The sequence below is a fragment of the Haliotis rubra genome, unplaced genomic scaffold (genome assembly GCF_003918875.1).
Source record: "Haliotis rubra isolate DU_JTF1 unplaced genomic scaffold, ASM391887v1 Scf905, whole genome shotgun sequence".
Taxonomy (NCBI): Eukaryota; Metazoa; Mollusca; class Gastropoda; order Lepetellida; family Haliotidae; genus Haliotis; species Haliotis rubra.
Genome location: NW_025767641.1, coordinates 218955 through 240158, shown reverse-complemented (window position 1 = coordinate 240158; position 21204 = coordinate 218955). Strand labels below are relative to the sequence as shown.

The 21204-nt window shown below is 45.0% G+C and overlaps 1 protein-coding gene across 1 annotated transcript in view; it reads left to right on the top strand.

The window, feature by feature from the left end:
* The first annotated feature begins 3229 nt into the window (after positions 1–3229).
* The window catches only part of LOC124264049 (oviduct-specific glycoprotein-like), a 38542-nt gene continuing 20567 nt past the window's right edge, over positions 3230–21204 (top strand). Inside the window, exons 1-10 of the mRNA XM_046698766.1 lie at positions 3230–3503; positions 4515–4577; positions 7215–7391; positions 8148–8389; positions 10142–10266; positions 13624–13753; positions 13992–14177; positions 14315–14449; positions 14551–15316; positions 15917–16123. Of these exons, the coding sequence (XP_046554722.1) occupies positions 3368–3503; positions 4515–4577; positions 7215–7391; positions 8148–8389; positions 10142–10266; positions 13624–13753; positions 13992–14177; positions 14315–14449; positions 14551–15316; positions 15917–16123 (2167 nt within the window). The 5' untranslated portion in view covers positions 3230–3367. The remainder of the gene's footprint in view (positions 3504–4514; positions 4578–7214; positions 7392–8147; positions 8390–10141; positions 10267–13623; positions 13754–13991; positions 14178–14314; positions 14450–14550; positions 15317–15916; positions 16124–21204) is intronic.

The window sequence follows — 21204 nt, the reverse complement described above, 5'->3', positions numbered from 1 at the left end:
TTAATGTTGGTACTATACTCCGCATGCACAAAGGTAAAGGTGAAAGCACATGCGATCCTTCAAATTACCGGGGAATAACTGTAACTCCATTTTCAGCAAATTATTCGAAGAATCATCTTAGAAAGAATAGAAAATTGGAGTTAAATCTCAGTAAATCTTTCCCGCACAAGTATCAATTTGGATTCCGTAAAGGTGCTGGTGCAGAAACAGCTGCATTAACACTGTTAGAAAGTAGAGATTATTACAGGGAAAGAAACTCACCAGTGTATTGTGTCTTTCTAGACAACGAACAGGCTTTTGGTAGAGTATGGCTCAATGGATTATTATATAAATTCCATCACTTTGTTACAAATGGTAAACTGCGGCGTATCTTACATATTAAATATAATTCAATGCAGGCTTGTGTTGAAATAGGGAGAGTTGCATCTTCTTCCTTTCCTGTTAAACAAGGTGTTGACCAAGGCTGTATTTTGTCAGCTTGGCTGTTTTCATTGTATATTAATGACCTATTATACGCACTGGAAACAGTACAACACGGTTTAAGTCTTCCATGGGGTGATGTGCCAGGTATGTTATTAGCAGATGACACAACTATAAATGGAGCCATAGATGGCCTACAGTGTGCACTAAATGTGTGTTTGAGTAATCCTGTAAATGGCATCTCAAATATAATGCCGACATAATATAAGTGTATTCTTATTGTTTGGTAATACCCAAAACATACATGTCCATCATTTTACATTGGGGAGAAGATTGTAACAGAAAAAGATCTTGTTGTGTATGCTGGCTTGGAAACCACTGCATCTTTAACTTTTGTGCTGTCTCCAAAACCATGTGATAAACTTAGAATGTTAGTCAACACAAATCGCTGTACAATGGTTTGTACTTTGGTGATCTAAATACCATGTCTGCCTGTGGAGTCTCGGAACAGAGTTACCATGTGCCCTGTTTGCTTGTGAACTATGTTGTAGACTAACATCTAAAGAGTATTAAATACTTGAAAGAGCACAATCATTCTTCTGTAAAACATCTAGGGACTTTCCAAATGTTCTTCGGCAGTTGTCGCACGAGAAAAACGTTGTCTTATGTTCCTTGGCAAATTATATAGAAGTGATTTAATCTTTGAATTCAAGAATGTCTTAAACTATAAACTTAGTGAATTCTTACTTGACTCATGTTATGAAAGAGAAGCTAAAAGTACAAAATCCCCTATCTACCCTATGCTACTATGAACATATAAATACGACCTGACAGATTAGCTAAATACATACATTGTGTCTGCCAGCTTTCCTAGTAAATCAAAATGTTACGAAAACAATTCATGATGCTGGAAATGTCTATATATGTAAAGAGTTAACGTCAAGGGAAAATCAACATAGATACTATTACTCAGGACGAGACCAGAATATACATAGACTATGGCAAATGTCGATCTGATCTACTTCACTGTTTTGCAAACTTGGTGCAAATCAGTACGTATTCAATCAAAAGAGACTCAGTATATGTGGCACATTTGCCTACGATATTGTCAAACATGTTTTTATGTACTGCGAGCTGACAAGCCTTTGGAACAATGATGAAGAATTGACTCTATGTTTCTTACTCGGAGGACTTCCAACGGAATATTGTCTATCCCTTGATGATAATGTATGGCTTGAATGTATCACCAATGTAGGTACAACTGTAAACCACTGGAAACATTTCTTAGTAAACTGTATGTAACTAGTTGTATTCCCCTGTTTCTGATCTGCATGTAAATATATCTGATTCATATCATATTGTATCTTCATTCACTGGAGAAAATAAAGAATATCTATCTATCTATCTCTACCCAAAAGGCAGTTAAATTATACTAAAGTTGAATTAAAGGAACTCAACCAGGAACTAAGTAAATAAGCTATGTAAGTTTATCATTTTCAGAAAATCACAGTATAAAATTAATAATGAAAGTATTTCTTTACAACATTACATATACAAATATGTAAACTACAGAGATACATAGAACACTGCCATACTAGTGATATGTAAACTACAGAGATACATAGAACACTGCCATACTAGTGATATGTAAACTACAGAGATACATAGAACACTGCCATACTAGTGATATGTAAACTACAGAGATACATAGAACACTGCCATACTAGTGATATGTAAACTACAGAGATACATAGAACACTGCCACACTAGTGATATGTAAACTACAGAGATACATAGAACACTGCCATACTAGTGATATGTAAACTACAGAGATACATAGAACACTGCCATACTAGTGATATGTAAACTACAGAGATACATAGAACACTGCCATACTAGTGATATGTAAACTACAGAGATACATAGAACACTGCCATACTAGTGATATGTAAACTACAGAGATACATAGAACACTGCCATACTAGTGATATGTAAACTACAGAGATACATAGAACACTGCCATACTAGTGATATGTAAACTACTAGAGATACATAGAACACTGCCATACTAGTGATATGTAAACTACAGAGGTACATAGAACACTGCCATACTAGTGATATGTAAACTACAGAGATACGTACATAGAACACTGCCATACTAGTGATATGTAAACTACAGAGGTACATAGAACACTGCCATACTAGTGATATGTAAACTACAGAGATACATAGAACACTGCCAGAACACTGCCATACTAGTGATATGTAAACTACAGAGATACATAGAACACTGCCATACTAGTGATATGTAAACTACAGAGATACATAGAACACTGCCATACTAGTGATATGTAAACTACAGAGATACATAGAACACTGCCATACTAGTGATATGTAAACTACAGAGATACATAGAACACTGCCATACTAGTGATATGTAAACTACAGAGATACATAGAACACTGCCATACTAGTGATATGTAAACTACAGAGATACATAGAACACTGCCATACTAGTGATATGTAAACTACAGAGATACATAGAACACTGCCATACTAGTGATATCTAGAATAGTTGGGAATCACGAGCAATCACTTTGACGTCAGTCAACTGAAACTGCAGGTGAGAGTGAAAGATAAAACGAATCTATTAACATTATGAACTGTGGTAACCATTACACATTGATGTAAGTGATAAGGTGGGACATGTGTCTGTCATTGTTGTCAGACATCACTGATGTGTTATCTCCTGTCTACATTGTTTGTGACGAGCCGGGGTATTATATACACGATGTAACACGTAACAACACACAGATCGCAGGTCGATACCAAGCACGTTAAGTGCCGTGTGTGGTCAGTCTAACATCCCCGGGGTGGGCCCGGCGGATGACCAACTGCCCCGGGGGAGAAGTGGACCAGCAATGTACCCTGCAAGAGATAAGGGCGTATGCCTCGGGTAGATGAGTATATACGGGTATATAAGCAAAATGAAATGAGCAACTTCATACCTACGACTGCTGCGACTCTGAGTGCTGCATCGTCCATTGACACCAGGAATTGTTTAATCGGCACTCTACAAGTTGGTGAGTCAGTAACGAAGCATGGACGAAGTAACGACTTTATGGACAACAACTTCTTGATTATTGAGTAGAGCGACGTCTCGGTGTAGATTCGTAGCGGAAATACCGTCAGAACGGTTTACGAATCTACAGTCGTTCTGTTCAATAAACAAGACGTCGTTGTCCTTAAAGTATATCTGTTTGTGCATGTTTAGTCGGTATGAGTTAAAATATACTATCCGTCAAAAGTTTAGACTCACTAGTGTAACTGTAGCCACTTTCCTCAGTCAACTGTTCTAAACTAGATTTTGCAAAATATTCCATACTGTTTAAAGGTACTGTTTACACATGAACTTAATATGTATTGTAAAACAAACTTGTAACACTGAAAAGATTATTGTCATGAGTTCATTAAATGATGAAAGTCAGTGAAAATTGACAACTTTACACCAAAACGCAGCTGTTCACATGCACGATATTTTCACATGCTTTACAGCAATTTCAAGCATGATCCTCGTGCAATTCATCTGCACAAGGTTTGCAGTTGGTTCCCCCCAAGTTAGTGGAGAAATTCATCTTCGATGTAACTATACATATATACATAACATATAGTGAGTGCTTAAAGTGAGTCTAAACTTTTGATGGGAAGTATTCGTTAGGGAAGTGAAATGTTGTTTGGACTGGTTGTGATCGTGAGCAGATTTCCGACATTTCACTGTACTCAGCGTGGTTGCCGGGCAACAGACGTTATAGCCTGATTCTTGTTAAACTGATGCATACATGAAATGTTTTGTCGATGATGTATTTCTTACATGTATCACAGTTGTGTTTCGGACCTTGTGTTTTCAATGTGTAGACCACTGTTGTCACCCTAGGAAGGTTTCGTATCGGTTAATATTTACTTTTGTCAAGAACAAATTAAGTTCCGAGTGTATACCTTGTTTTTCCCGATACTTTATGATCCAGCCACTGTCATGCGTTATTTCCTTACGCCGTATACAGAATCCCACATAGTGTTGATTCACCGTGTTTCAGCCACCTACAGGATGTTGTACAAAGTTGTCCTGACGTTGTGGGCCACGCTGTCACTAACAGCAGGTACGTGTATATATAGTGACTATCTTCATTAAACGGAATGTAATGGAAGCGCTGAAGGGACCTCATGAAATATAATTTATCTTGAGCGCACAAGTTAGTATATTGAGCGCACAAGTTAGTATCTTGAGCGCACAAGTTAGTATCTTGAGCGCACAAGTTAATATCTTGAGCGCACAAGTTAGTTATCTTGAGTGCACAAGTTAGTATCTTGAGCGCACACGTTAGTATGTTGAGCGCTCAACTTAGTATATATTGAGATACACTGCTTCATAAGCAGTTCATGTGGAAGCAAGGAGGAGCGGAAACGCGAACTGATTCATGCTTATTTCAGTCTTTGGGTTCCAATACAAACACGTAACACATCTTCTTGTCAAAACTCAGGGTATAGTATAGTACGCCACTTGAAGCGTATTCTGAGGTGTATGTCCCTCTCTCGTACCAGATACCAGATTTGCTGATGTTACAGTGAGTGAGTGAATACGGTTTACACCGCTTTTAGCAATATTCCAGCAATATCACGGTGGGGAACACGAGAAATGGGCTGCACACGTTGTACCCAGCTTGGGGAATCGAACCCAGGCGTGACGAGCGGACGCTGTAACCACGAGGCTACCCCACCGCCGCGCTGATGTTGCATACTTTATTGCGGACGACTTCGACGATCTGAACAAAGACATGGTTATCGTTGATGCATCAAAAATGTATTCAATGCGGTTTAATTGTGAAACAGGATACTGTACGGTCGTTGTTGGACCCGAATGGTGTTGAATTTCGCTCAGGACACTTGTCTTCATCGACGTCTTTATTCTTCAACTTCCTGTGTTGTTAAAACATGTTAAATAAACTACAACACACATACGTATACAAAAAGGGATTGATACGGAAGAAGTGAAACGGGTAACACGGTATTTTAGTAAGAAATAAAGTCGGTATATATGCTATACGTGCACATACTAATGGATCAAATAAATCAGGCGGGTTTTAAAATGATATTGTACAGAGTTAAACTGCCATTGTACCCACGTTAGGAAACATTACTGATACATGCAAACCAAGACTACAGACTATAGTTCCCTGAAAGTGGTCGACTTTACTTCCAATACATCAGACATTAGTTTTATAATTAAGATAATTAAAGTATAACACTCAATGTTTACATTTTCATGGTCATGTAATACTATATATACATAATAAAGCCGTAGCAAAACAAGTTATCCAAGTGTTCATAATTCTATGTATCAATATAAGAAGCAAGTAAAACCACTATTCATCCCTGCAATAAACTCCTACTCATGTTTATGTTTTAATTCTTATTATGACATTACACATACCTAGGCCTGCTTTATGTAATAAAGCAAAAAGTGGTAAAATCAGATACAAAGAATAGTATTGACAAGCATAAAGACGATGAACGTTTACATGATAAACATTATCAATGTTCATGATACATTTGCATACTTTTACATAGTCTCATCATAAACACCTATTGTTAACTCCGACTTTGCATCGTTTGAAATCTTCCAAAAGGATATAAGTTTGTACATTTTAGCCAGCAGTCAAGCAAATGTGCGTTCCATTAATGCCATTAGATGCTAAACACGGAGTTGAGCGCTCAAGATATTAACTTGTGCGCACAAGATACTAACTTGTGCGCTCAAGATACTAACTTGTGCGCTCAAGATAACTAACTTGTGCGCTCAAGATATTAACTTGTGCGCTCAAGATATTAACTTGAGCGCTCAAGATATTAACTTGTGCGCTCAAGATATTACTCAGGCGCTCAAGATATTAACTTGTGCACTCAAGATGTTAACTTGTGCGCTCAAGATACTAACTTGTGCGCTCAAGATAACTAACTTGAGCGCTCAAGATATTAACTTGTGCGCTCAAGATAATTTTTATTTTATGAGGTCCCTTCAGCGCTTCCGTAAACGGAATGCAACCTCTTCCGACCAATGTTTAACATATCAGTGCATCTTATTCTTCTACTTGAAATTTGACAATCATAGTACCAAACCTGTGTCGTGATGCTATTTATAGAACTCTTTTCAGGTAATATTGTCACACACACATATCATAGTGAAGTACATTGTATTGACTTTATACCGAATGCAGAATGCGGCAACATGTAATATCTTACACAACTGACTTACATCATGTAATAGACCCACCTCCGTGGTGTAGTGGTTAGAGCGTCCGCCCGGAGAGCGGAAGGTCGCGGGTTCGATCTCCGACCGCGTCATACCAAAAGACGTTAAAATATGGTACTTGTTGGTCCCTGCCTGGCGCTCGGCATTAATGGGTACAACAAGGACTGGTCGGCTCGGAGTGAGTATAATGTGTCTGAGTGGGGTATTCGTGCTTCACTGCGGCATGGTATCTCAGTGGGCTAGCACTATAAAACCAGCTTCAGTCTGGGCTAGTACAAGCAGCCGCACATACACATACACACGCATGCACGTCGTCATATGAGCGAAATATTCTCAAGCACGACGTTAAAACCCAATTTCACCTCACCTCACCTCACCTCACCTCACCTCACCTCACCTCACATCACCTCACCTCACCTCACCTCACCTCACATCACCTCACCTCACCTCACATCATGTTAGAAGATCTTGTTTTTCCCTGTTACAGGAACCTGTAATCTGAAGCGACTCTGCTACTTCACCAGTTGGGCTCAGTACCGTACTGGGAACGCCAAGTTCAACCCCTCTGACATCGACCCGACGCTATGCACCCACATCATCTACGCCTTCGCCAGGATCGACACCACCACCTTCAACGTCATCACACACGAATGGAATGACATAAGTAGGTTGGGAGCAGCTCTGGTGGTGCAGGGGCAGGACGGGACAGCTCTGGTGGTGGAGGGGGTAGGACGGGACAGCTCTGGTGGTGGAGGGATGGGACGGGGCAGCTCTGGCGGTGTGGTGAGTAGGACGGGACAGCTCTGGAGGTGGAGGGGTAGGACGGGGCAGCTCTGGTGGTGGTGGGTAGGACGGGGCAGCTCTGGTGGTGGAGGGGTAGGACGGGGCAGCTCTGGTGTTGTGGTGGAGGGGCAGGACGGGACAGTTCTGGTGGTGGAAGGGGGCAGGACGGGACAGTTCTGGTGGTGCAGGGGGGGTAGGACGGGACAGTTCTGGTGGTGGAGGGGGTAGGACGGGACAGTTCTGGTGGTGGAGGGGGTAGGACGGGACAGTTCTGGTGGTGGAGGGGGTAGGACGGGGCAGCTCTGGTGGTGTGGTGGGTAGGACGGGGCAGCTCTGGTCGTGGAGGGGGACAGGACGGGACAGTTCTGGTGCTGTGGAGGGGGTAGGACGGGGCAGCTCTGGTCGTGGAGGGGGTAGGACGGGACAGTTCTGGTGGTGGAGGGGGTAGGACGGGACAGTTCTGGTGGTGGAGGGGGTAGGACGGGACAGCTCTGGTGGTGCAGGGGGTAGGACGGGGCAGCTAGTGGAATGTTTGCATACCGCACGTAGTGGTCTGTGTTTGTGGATGGGCTGACATAGACACAGGAGAATGTTTGTATATCACAGTGTCATTGAGTGGATGATTTCTTTTCTTCAGCGCTGTACGGCGAGATTGTGAGCTTAAAGGCAGCTAACCCGGACGTAAAAATCATCCTAGCTATTGGAGGTTTCGGCGTGTCGTGGCAGTTTAATGCCGTCGTCACTAGCGATAACAACATCCGCACATTCGCCGACAGTGCCATCACCTTCTCCAGGCAACATGGATTTGACGGCATTGACATAGACTGGGAGTTTCCAGTTGACTCCGGGTTGTCTGCTCGGTTTACAACACTGATGCAGGTGAGTGGTACATCGTCAGTTGTGTGGTACATCGTCAGGTGAGTGGTACATCGTCAGGTGAGTGGTACATCGTCAGGTGAGTGGTACATCGTCAGGTGTGTGGTACATCGTCAGTTGTGTGGTACATCGTCAGTTGTGTGGTACATCGTCAGGTGAGTGGTACATCGTCAGGTGAGTGGTACATCGTCAGGTGTGTGGTACATCGTCAGGTGAGTGGTACATCGTCAGGTGAGTGGTACATCGTCAGGTGAGTGGTACATCGTCAGGTGGGTGGTACATCGCCAGGTGGGTGGAACATCGTCAGGTGAGTGGTACATCGTCAGGTAGGTGGTACATCGCCAGGTGAGTGGTACATCGTCAGTTGTGTGGTACATCGTCAGGTGGGTGGTACATCGCCAGGTGGGTGGTACATCGTCAGGTGAGTGGTACATCGCCAGGTAGGTGGTACATCGTCAGTGGGTGGTACATCGCCAGGTGAGTGGTACATCGTCAGTTGTGTGGTACATCGTCAGGTAGGTGGTACATCGTCAGGTAGGTGGTACATCGTCAGGTGGGTGGTACATCGTCAGGTGGGTGGTACATCGTCAGGTAGGTGGTACATCGTCAGGTGAGTGGTACATCGTCAGGTGAGTGGTACATCGTCAGGTGAGTGGTACATCGTCAGGTGAGTGGTACATCGTCAGGTGAGTGGTACATCGTCAGGTGAGTGGTACATCGTCAGGTGTGTGGTACATCGTCAGGTGAGTGGTACATCGTCAGGTGAGTGGTACATCGTCAGGTGAGTGGTACATCGTCAGTTGTGTGGTACATCGTCAGGTGAGTGGTACATCGTCAGGTGAGTGGTACATTGTCAGGTGAGTGGTACATCGTCAGGTGAGTGGTACATCGTCAGGTGAGTGGTACATCGTCAGGTGAGTGGTACATTGCCATGTGATTGGTACATCGCCAGATGGGTGGAACCTCGTCAGGTGGGTGGTACATCGCCAGGTGGGTGGAACATCGTCAGGTGGGTGGTATATTGCCTCGTGTGTGGTTCATCATCCACACCCCGGTCATCAATTGATGTGTCTGACTGCCATGTCTTTGGTGGGATATCCACAGTGCATCATAGTGTGAAGTGATGTGGTAAGGTATTGAATACCTGGTCTTCTTTAGCATGAATCCGTCACCTAAATCCATCTGACATTGGGCCCAGTGCTGTTGATCTGGTCAGCTGCGTGCTAGACGACATGTCTGGCATATGGAACACACCACTGGTGCTGCCGCTACCTAAAGTGTGATGCCAATAGCGATGGACAGCTAGCCGTAATCACCATCCGCTGATTGCAGTACATTATCTACTAAGCTTACGCCATTTTGTTTAACATGCCTGACAGATCCCCTGAGAATCTTTTTAAGTCTTCAAATCAACATGCAAATCCAAAATGTACAACATAAAGCATTCAGTTTCTTTACACAGTCGTGGTACACATCATGTTTTGGTCTGTTCATTCTGTCATGAATGTAGTCCATGTCTTCCAAACTGGTCGACATGATCACGCCACCTATAGATGATGCGGGTAGTCACCGAGCATCTACAGCTGTGTGGAAGTATTGTCCTCTACACAATCTATCCCTTTGTTGGTGACCTGTGGGGATAGTCGTGAAGTAGAAGCATTAGTAGAAGCATTGGTGGAAAGCGTGTTGTTAAAATACAATCGAAAAAAAATATAATTTAAGCACATAATTAATCAGCTGTATTTATATTGGCAGATAATGAGGAGTAAGATAGACGGAGAGGTTCTAACTGCAGGCCTCAACACACTGCTATTAATCATCGCTGTCTCAGCCGGCAAGTACAACATCGATGGTTCCTACAACATCCCCACCGTATCTGGGTAAGTCAGCTACAACATCCCCGCCGTCCAGTTCCAGGTCCCCGCCATCTTTAGTAGGTCAGCTGCACTGTCCCTGATGTCCCTAGTAGCTCAGCTGCACTGTCCCTGCTGTCTCTAGTAGCTCAGCTGCACGGTCCCTGATGTCTCTAGTAGCTCAGCTGCACTGTCCCTGATGTCTCTAGTCGCTCAGCTGCACTGTCCCTGCTGTCTCTAGTAGCTCAGCGTCACTGTCCCTGCTGTCTCTGTCCAGCTGCTGTCCCTCTCTAGTAGCTCAGCGGCACTGTCCCTGCTGTCTCTAGTAGCTCAGCGGCACTGTCCCTGCTGTCTCTAGTAGCTCAGCTGCACTGTCCCTGCTGTCTCTAGTAGCTCAGCTGCACTGTCCCTGCTGTCTCTAGTAGCTCAGCTGCACTGTCCCTGCTGTCTCTAGTAGCTCAGCTGCACTGTCCCTGCTGTCTCTAGTAGCTCAGCTGCACTGTCCCTGCTGTCTCTAGTAGCTCAGCGGCACTGTCCCTGCTGTCTCTAGTAGCTCAGCGGCACTGTCCCTGCTGTCTCTAGTAGCTCAGCTGCACTGTCCCTGTTGTCTCTAGTAGCTCAGCTGCACTGTCCCTGTTGTCTCTAGTAGCTCAGCTGCACTGTCCCTGTTGTCTCTAGTAGCTCAGCTGCACTGTCCCTGCTGTCTCTAGTAGGTCAGCTGCACTGTCCCTGCTGTCTCTAGTAGCTCAGCTGCACTGTCCCTGCTGTCTCTAGTAGCTCAGCGGCACTGTCCCTGCTGTCTCTAGTAGCTCAGCGGCACTGTCCCTGTTGTCTCTAGTAGCTAGCTCAGTCCCTGTTGTCTCACTCAGTCCCTGTTGTCTCTAGTAGCTCAGCTGCACTGTCCCTGCTGTCTCTAGTAGGTCAGCTGCACTGTCCCTGCTGTCTCTAGTAGCTCAGTGGCACTGTCCCTGCTGTCTCTAGTAGCTCAGTGGCACCTGTCTCTAGTAGCTCAGCTGCACTGTCCCTGTTGTCTCTAGTAGCTCAGCTGCACTGTCCCTGTTGTCTCTAGTAGGTCAGCTGCACTGTCCCTGCTGTCTCTAGTAGCTCAGCTGCACTGTCCCTGCTGTCTCTAGTAGCTCAGCTGCACTGTCCCTGCTGTCTCTAGTAGCTCAGCTGCACTGTCCCTGCTGTCTCTAGTAGCTCAGCTGCACTGTCCCTGCTGTCTCTAGTAGCTCAGCTGCACTGTCCCTGTTGTCTCTAGTAGCTCAGCTGCACTGTCCCTGCTGTCTCTAGTAGCTCAGCTGCACTGTCCCTGCTGTCTCTAGTAGCTCAGCTGCACTGTCCCTGCTGTCTCTAGTAGCTCAGCTGCACTGTCCCTGCTGTCTCTAGTAGCTCAGCTGCTGTCCCTGCTGTCCCTGTCCCTGTCTCTCTAGTAGCTCAGCTGCACTGTCCCTGCTGTCTCTAGTAGGTCAGCTATACTGTCCCTGCTGTCTCTAGTAGGTCAGCTGCACTGTCCCTGCTGTCTCTAGTAGGTCAGCTATACTGTCCCTGCTGTCTCTAGTAGCTCAGCGGCACTGTCCCTGCTGTCTCTAGTAGGTCAGCTATACTGTCCCTGTTGTCTCTAGTAGCTCAGCGGCACTGTCCCTGCTGTCTCTAGTAGGTCAGCTATACTGTCCCTGTTGTCTCTAGTAGCTCAGCGGCACTGTCCCTGCTGTCTCTAGTAGGTCAGCTATACTGTCCCTGCTGTCTCTAGTAGGTCAGCTGCACTGTCCCTGCTGTCTCTAGTAGGTCAGCTATACTGTCCCTGCTGTCTCTAGTAGCTCAGCGGCACTGTCCCTGCTGTCTCTAGTAGGTCAGCTATACTGTCCCTGCTGTCTCTAGTAGCTCAGCGGCACTGTCCCTGCTGTCTCTAGTAGGTCAGCTATACTGTCCCTGCTGTCTCTAGTAGGTCAGCGGCACTGTCCCTGCTGTCTCTAGTAGGTCAGCTATACTGTCCCTGCTGTCTCTAGTAGGTCAGCGGCACTGTCCCTGCTGTCTCTAGTAGGTCAGCGGCACTGTCCCTGCTGTCTCTAGTAGGTCAGCGGCACTGTCCCTGCTGTCTCTAGTAGGTCAGCTATACTGTCCCTGTTGTCTCTAGTAGCTCAGCGGCACTGTCCCTGCTGTCTCTAGTAGGTCAGCTATACTGTCCCTGCTGTCTCTAGTAGGTCAGCGGCACTGTCCCTGCTGTCTCTAGTAGGTCAGCTATACTGTCCCTGCTGTCTCTAGTAGCTAAGCGGCACTGTCCCTGCTGTCTCTAGTAGGTCAGCTATACTGTCCCTGCTGTCTCTAGTAGGTAAGCTGCACTGTCCCTGCTGTCTCTAGTAGGTCAGCTATACTGTCCCTGTTGTCTCTAGTAGGTCAGCGGCACTGTCCCTGCTGTCTCTAGTAGGTCAGCTATACTGTCCCTGTTGTCTCTAGTAGGTCAGCGGCACTGTCCCTGCTGTCTCTAGTAGGTCAGCTATACTGTCCCTGTTGTCTCTAGTAGGTCAGCTATACTGGGCCTGGGTGAGTCTCCTCCACCATCCTTTCCGTCTTTCAGTGAATTCGTTAGGACTCTCACTCCCAGTGTTGATTTCCTTGCTACCACCGTACCTTCAGAGTACCACAGGGGCGTGTCACGCTAAGAAACAGCGTTAGAAATTCATATAAGTATATAGACCCTACCCTAGTACTATAACCCTACCCCAGTACTATATATAAAGCTCGTCACTACATGGTTGGAATAATGCCGATGTGACGTAAAGCCCAACTCAAATCAGCTCAACTACTATATAAAAGGAAAGGGATGTAACGACGGAACCACCCCCTGATTTCCCTACAAAATGAGCTATAAATGGTCACAATCGGATCATTATTTCAAAAGTTATACGCCACGACTCACCGAAAACAGCTACCTCCGCAATTCCAAGACAAAATCATGGATCACCCAAGACAGCGAAAACTCACCTTTTAAATTCGTTAATTAATTCCAGCCACATTGACAGCACCTATGTAGGGCTAGATTCGATCGGCAGCGGCATTCCACGGGTCTAAAAACTTATTGCAACATCTACAAATCATTTCCTCGACAGTAAGGAGGCATTTTCTCCAAAACCATCGGTTATTATACTCACTTGTCGGCCATAGATGGCCATAGATGGCCATAGGCCTCGACGGGGCCTTAAAAATAGTTTACGTGGTGAAATCTAACTTTGATTGAGGAGGGGGTGGTTCCATCGTTACATCCCTTTCCTTTTATATAGTACTAGGGTAGGGTCTATATACCTATATGTCTTTCTAACGCTGTTTCTAAGCGTGACACGCCCCTGTGCAGAGTACTGTATCCTGAATGCTTTTTTCTTCCAGCCTTGTGGACCTGATCAATGTGATGACATATGACCTCTCGGGTACATGGAACAATCCCCGAGTGGTTGGCCACCACAGCCCTCTCTATCCCCAGACAGGGGACGTGTCCCCTAATGCCCAGTTCAGTGTGGTAAGTACACAACCTTATACTCTCTCACGTTAGAAATCATCACATTCAGCCAAACACCAACGAAGGCATCACAGTTCACCCTCTTAAGACAAGACATAATGAAGCTTGCATAAAGTAGTAATCATGGACACCAAGGAACTATATGTTCAATTATTCTGATATGTATACCTCTCAGCATGTGTCAGTACTACACCCCTCATGTTTCAATGTTACATACCTGGCTGATGTTTGTCTCCAGGACTGGGCCATGAAGTACTGGCGAGCAGGCGGCGCGGACCCTCAGAAGCTGATCCTGGGTCTGGCTTCATACGGCCGTTCGTTCACCCTCTCGAACCCTTCCAATACCAACATCGGGGCGCCTTTCTCTGGGGCGGGAACACCCGGAGCATACACCAGGTCCAGCGGCTTCCTTGGGTACTTTGAGGTAAGCACGCGGAACTCAACCCCCGTTTTCTTTTGACCTGGCCAACTTTGTTTCGAGACAAGGGTCAACTGACGAACACAGGATCCCTAGTTTTGGAAGAGCTCCAAATGGTGATAACTTTCTGCATCCTACTTCAGATTTGTCAGCTGATCGAGAGGGAAGGCTGGACGAGTGTCAGGATGGCCGACATGAAGGTGCCTTACGCCTACGGGTCCAAAGACGGCCTCACTCAGTGGGTAGGCTACGACGACAGTCAGAGTTTCCGCGAAAAGGTAATGAAGAACTTTTAAACACACACTGAGCTTACACTGATTGTAACATGTGTTGTGCTTACCATACCTATATTTGATTACTTGCAACTGTTCCTCTATAGCTTCAGTACGTGCTGGACAACGGCTATGGCGGCGCCATGGTCTGGTCTTACAGCTTTGATGACTTCGATGGATCCTTCTGTAATGGGGGTGTCAGTTTTCCTCTAATATCACAAATGAAAGACATTCTCAACTGTTCCCTCGTCACGAGTCCAACATCACCGACATCTCCAACATCCCCAACATCACCGACATCACCTACATCTCCAACTTCACCAACATCTCCAACATCACCGACATCTCCAACATCACCAACATCTCCAACCGACATATCACCAACATCTCCAACATCACCGACATCTCCAACATCACCAACATCTCCAACATCACCGACATCTCCAACATCACCAACATCTCCAACATCACCGACATCTCCAACATCACCAACATCTCCAACTTCACCAACATCTCCAACATCACCTACATCTCCAACCTCACCAACATCTCCAACATCACCGACATCTCCAACATCCCCAACTTCCCCGACATCACCTACATCACCTACATCTCCAACCTCACCAACATCTCCAACTTCACCAACATCTCCAACATCACCGACATCTCCAACATCACCTACATCTCCAACATCACCGACATCTCCAACATCACCTACATCTCCAACATCTCCGACTTCACCAACATCCCCGACATCTCCAACTTCACCAACATCTCCAACTTCACCAACATCACCAACTTCACCAACATCTCCAACTTCACCAGCATCTCGAACATCACCGACATCTCCGACGTCAGTTATGGCTGAACAAGGTTTGTCTAAACTTCACAGTGTATGTGTGTGTGCGTGTGTGTGCGTCTGTGTGTGTTGGGGAATAAAAGTGAAAAAATTACTGTTTACTTCTGGTTTTGGACAGGTGTGGATGGATCAGCGTGTCGCCAATGTGCAGCGGTTTTTAACTGAATTTAAACATAGATGTATTGATATTGACGTTTCCATATTTAGCATCATGTTGATGCTATCATTGCCCATTGTAATATTGCATTAACCACTACACCTGTATATGATATTTTATGGCGCTTCGGCTATCCATTGTCTCGATAAAACTCTCTCAATGTATATATGTGTGTGTGTTTTTTGTGTGTGTGTGTGTTTTTTTGTGTGTGTGTGTTTTTGTGTGTTTTGTGTGTGTGTGTGTGTGTGTGTGTGTGTGTGTGTGTGTGTGTGTGTGTGTGTGTGTGTGTGTGTGTGTGTGTGTGTGTGTGTGTGTGTGTGTGTGTGTGTGGGCTGAGTTACCCTATATACGTTTTTCTGGGTTTCTTTTGCATTCTTATTTGAATCCCGACGGACGGGCTAATATGGGTATCAGTTATGCACATCTGTATTACCCTCAACCGTGTTTCCCGCTTCAGCACTGCAGCAGACCTGCATTGACGGTTCCTGGACGTACTCCGGCCTCAGCGCCAACTGCACCATCTTCTACATGTGCAGCAACGGCATTCTAACCTCCTTCACGTGTCCCCGGGATTGGCCTACGACACCAGGTACTCAGTGTGTAACTGGTCGTTCCTGGTTCCCGAATGTAATAACAAGCGATAGAGTTACCCTCACCCAAACCTGTTGAAGATGTTCGCTGTTCTGAGGTTATGCAGACATTTTGTATTATTTGTACTATTTTCTAAATGTTACGTAATATATCGCAACGGAGAATATGTGTTTGTTACATCCTTTTTATGTGCCAGGTGACACATGTGGTCTCACCCACGGGCCCTCGTGTCTTTGCGGGGGTTCAAGGTATTTTAAAATGTTTTTTTAGATGACCCCGGACTCGAAATGCTTCATAGTACAATACGTCATGATATCGAGGGTCATCACAAAAACATTTTTGTTCTTTTATCTTTAATTCTCACAAAGACACGATGGCCTGTGGTCTTACCTTAGCCGAGTGAGTTTTGCCTCTGTTCACCCAGCAGTGAATGTGTACCCTGTGGGATAGGTCATGTGACTAGTAACCTTCTAGTGCCCCACAGGCAGCTTGGGTTATCTGATGAAGTAGTGTCCATCATGTTGTATGCGTTTAGAGCATGCCCATGCGGGGTATAGAAGTGGCCTTACTGTTAGTGGTTTATGATCCCGCATGCCACTGTGTCATCCATGATGTGTGTCAAACATCTAGGATGATGGAATCGAAACCTTATTCGCCTTGGTCTTTAAAATCTGAATTACAAACCTCGGACCATGAAGACTTTGGGCTTTCAACTCGCATCCAACCGGCATGCCGCAATGTAACTGGCATAGAAAGTTGCTCTTTACTGGGAATTTCTCTGCATATAAAACCACATTAAGCAGACAGCCAGCCAATCAGTCCTTAGTCTATCAATGTCTTCCTTTATTAAGGGAGGTATAAAACAGGTATATCACTGCCGTACGTCTATTGCATGGTTTTGTTAGGTGGTGTCCATTGCTCAAATGTGTGGCACACCTGCCAGTAACACGTTTTCACTTCGTCAGGGGAAGTCGAGCACACCTGTTCGTCACGTGTCCTCCCTTGGGCAGGGGACGCAGGGGACGTCAAAAGTACCTGTTCGTCACGTGTCTTCACTTCGTCAGGGGAAATCAAAGACACCTGTTCGTCACGTGTCTTCGCTTCACTTCAAAGGCACCTGTTCGTCACGTGGTCAGGTGTAGTCAAAGGCACCTGTTCGTCACGTGTCTTCCTTTCGTCAAGTGAAGTCAAAGGCACCTGTTCGTCACGTGTCTTCACTTCGTCAGGGGAAGTCAAAGGCACCTGTTCGTCACGTGTCTTCCTTGGTCAAGGGGTCAAAGGCACCTGTTCGTCACGTGTCCTTCCCTTGGTCTTGTGAAGTCAAAGGTACTTGTTCGTCACGTGCCTTCCCTTGGTCAAGCGAAAACAAAGGCACCTGTTCGTCACGTGTCTTCCCTTTGTCAGGTGTAGTCAAAGGCACCTGTTCGTCACGTATCTTCCCTTGGTCAGGTGTAGTCAAAGACACCTGTTCGTCACGTGTCTTCCCTTGGTAAAGGGTAGTCAAAGGCACCTGTTCGTCACGTGTCTTCCCTTGTTCAGGGAATGACTACACAGACTAGCAACCTGAAAATGACTGAACATTGCAACTCATGCACATTAAATACCGGCAGGTGGACATTCCTGGGTTTGCTTCTGGACATGCTCCTCAGCGTGTGTTTGGGAGACGAATTCCGCCAAGTACACTTGCAATAATTTCATAAATGCCACATTAGTATCATATGTATTATCCTACACAAGCTGAACTTGAACATAGTTCTGTTAGTGGTCAAGGTAGTTTGGGGTGCTTAACGTCTGTCCAGGTGTATACATGTATACGCGTCAGATGACATCTGCCTTGATGGAGTGATTCAGTCGCGACCAAGTGTAGAGCTAAAGGATTTGGTAAGACGAAGGAACAACCCAGACAGTTCCAACTGTCGTTTAGCTCTAAATGTGAGGATCAATGGATGTAAATACATAGCTTTGCAACATGACGGGCTGAACGATGCTGCTCAGTTGCCTCTACAATAAGCTGTTAAAATATATAGTTGGATGAATCTAGCTGTTGTCACCCACACTGAGCTTTAGAGAGTTTACAAGCTTTGGACGCGACATAAAGTTGTTTTTTATATTAAGTCACATCACCTCAGGGTACAATGTAAACATGTAACGTGTTGTACTTGAGCATCTTCACCATCTGCCTGGAGGGCCTACTGTATATAGACGGGTATATGCCGAAGGGGGTATGTTTTATTGCCACTGTTTGCTGTCATATACACTTGTCAGTGGTATTTCGTTAGTGATCGTCAACAAGCGCTTCACCACCCACACGGAACACGTCTCGTCACACTGACTGAAGGTAGTATTTTTAATATTTTTGTAAATCAAAACAATCATATAAAAGTGTCAAAATGTTATTGTTCAAGATTCCCTTCTGACAACTAGAGAACTCTTTTCGAAAAAGAAAAATATGAATTAACTCCCGATCCACGTCAATACCAAGGAGTGGTGCTGAAACATGTAAACACGAGGCCTGATGCCCTGCCCATAAATGCAGGTATACACAATGAGATTGGTCTGTTGTATCTAACACAACTGGAAATTTAAATCATTTTATAAATGCAATGACTAAAGTTTACTTAGGTGGAGTATAGACCGTTCGACTTAAACGGGCTATATCGGTAGGGAATAAGCTATGATGAAGGAATGATGATCTGTCTGCGCTGTAGTTTCTTCAAGCGTCACATATGCCAGAGTAAAGATCACATTAAGTCTCAACAAATCCGCTGCGAGCATGAATCAATAACAGACTTCAGTATTACGGTATAGGCGCCAAGTACACTTCATGCAATGAATCTATTCGTAACATAACTGCAGCGGAAACTATTACCAATGTTTTGAAGATCAGAAAGTGATTTCATCTGTAACGCAATCTGTGAGATATTTGAGAACGTTCATATCAGAGGGTTGCAACGTCATCTCGTCATCCCTTGGAATGGCATAACCATGGACACTGAAACATCGGATATATTTTGAAAGATTTTTCAGATATGAGGGCATACCAATACGAAATGAATTTCATTTTCATTTACATGATAAATATATCATATCGCGGTTCTATGCCATAGATTATGCAAAATGTACAAACTCTGTAATCCTTTATAAAGTAAGCATACGTTATGCGTAAATTATTAACGTTCCCTTAGTGAGATATACTATATTAGTCTTGTGCTATGCTTAGACCGAGAGTGTTTGCCGTTTCGGCATTACCTACCCCGTTAATACCTGGGAAACGTCAAGAACAGTTACACTACATATAAGGGACACGCTTTTGTCTCGGTCATCTCATAATACATCTTACACTACAAGAAGTTCTGTGGCGATCCAGCCTGGCGATTCCTCCGATGCCTGTTTTGGAAGCTGTGACCACTGTTGACCACTGTTGACCACTGTTGCAGTGAGGTGAATATCCTCATCACTGTCTTCATGATTATAATCGCTGCTTGTATATTGCATTGGCCATTGTATTTGTACTACCAATGAGATTGTACTGCTGCACTATTTTGCACTGCCATTGTAATTCCTGTGTAGTGCTTTGTGAACTTAGTTACAATCAGAATACAATTGTTAGTTGTTGGTTTCACATCAGATTCCTTTACGGCCTGATTTCCAGGGACCCTATTGTTTCAACTCGGCATCAACATGTAACACCACTGTGTCACAAACACCTTGAGATTCCCAAAACGAAACCCAAACCAAAATAAAATAAAATTCTCTTCAAATTGAAGTCCATGTTTTCTTTCCAGACTGCATGTGATGTCACCAACAATCGTATCTCTGGATATCTGTCCAAGGACATTCTGGGGAAGTTAAGCCTATATTTCTTATATCCATCTCAACATAGACACTACCAAGACCTCCTCATGCAGCACATACGGTTACATACCACAGGGATGTTTCCTTCAACATAGACACCACCATGATCTCCTCATGCAGCACATACGGTTACATGCCACAGGGATGTTTCCTTCAACATAGACACCACCATGATCTCCTCATGCAGCACATACGGTTACATGCCACAGGGATGTTTCCTTCAACATAGACACTACCATGATCTCCTCATGCAGCACATACGGTTACATGCCACAGGGATGTTTCCTTCAACATAGACACCACCATGATCTCCTCATGCAGCACATACGGTTACATGCCACAGGGATGTTTCCTTCAACATAGACACCACCATGATCTCCTCATGCAGCACATACGGTTACATGCCACAGGGATGTTTCCTTCAACATAGACACCACCATGATCTCCTCATGCAGCTTTATACGGTTACATGCCACAGGGATGTTTCCTTCAACATAGACACCACCATGATCTCCTCATGCAGCACATACGGTTACATGCCACAGGGATGTTTCCTTCAACATAGACACACCCCATGATCTCCTCATGCAGCACATACGGTTACATGCCACAGGGATGTTTCCTTCAACATAGACACCACCATGATCTCCTCATGCAGCACATACGGTTACATGCCACAGGGATGTTTCCTTCAACATAGACACCACCATGATCTCCTCATGCAGCACATACGGTTACATGCCACAGGGATGTTTCCTTCAACATAGACACCACCATGATCTCCTCATGCAGCACATACGGTTACATGCCACAGGGATGTTTCCTTCAACATAGACACCACCATGATCTCCTCATGCAGCACATACGGTTACATGCCACAGGGATGTTTCCTTCAACATAGACACTACCATGATCTCCTCATGCAGCACATACGGTTACATGCCACAGGGATGTTTCCTTCAACATAGACACCACCATGATCTCCTTCATGCAGCACATACGGTTACATGCCACAGGGATGTTTCCTTCAACATAGACACCACCATGATCTCCTTCATGCAGCACATACGGTTACATGCCACAGGGATGTTTCCTTCAACATAGACACCACCATGATCTCCTCATGCAGCACATGCCACGGTTACATCAACATAGGGATGTTTCCTTCAACATAGACACCACCATGATCTCCTCATGCAGCACATGATCTCGGTTGCAGCACACATGCCACAGGGATGTTTCCTTCAACATAGACACCTCCATGATCTCCTCATGCAGCACATACGGTTACATGCCACA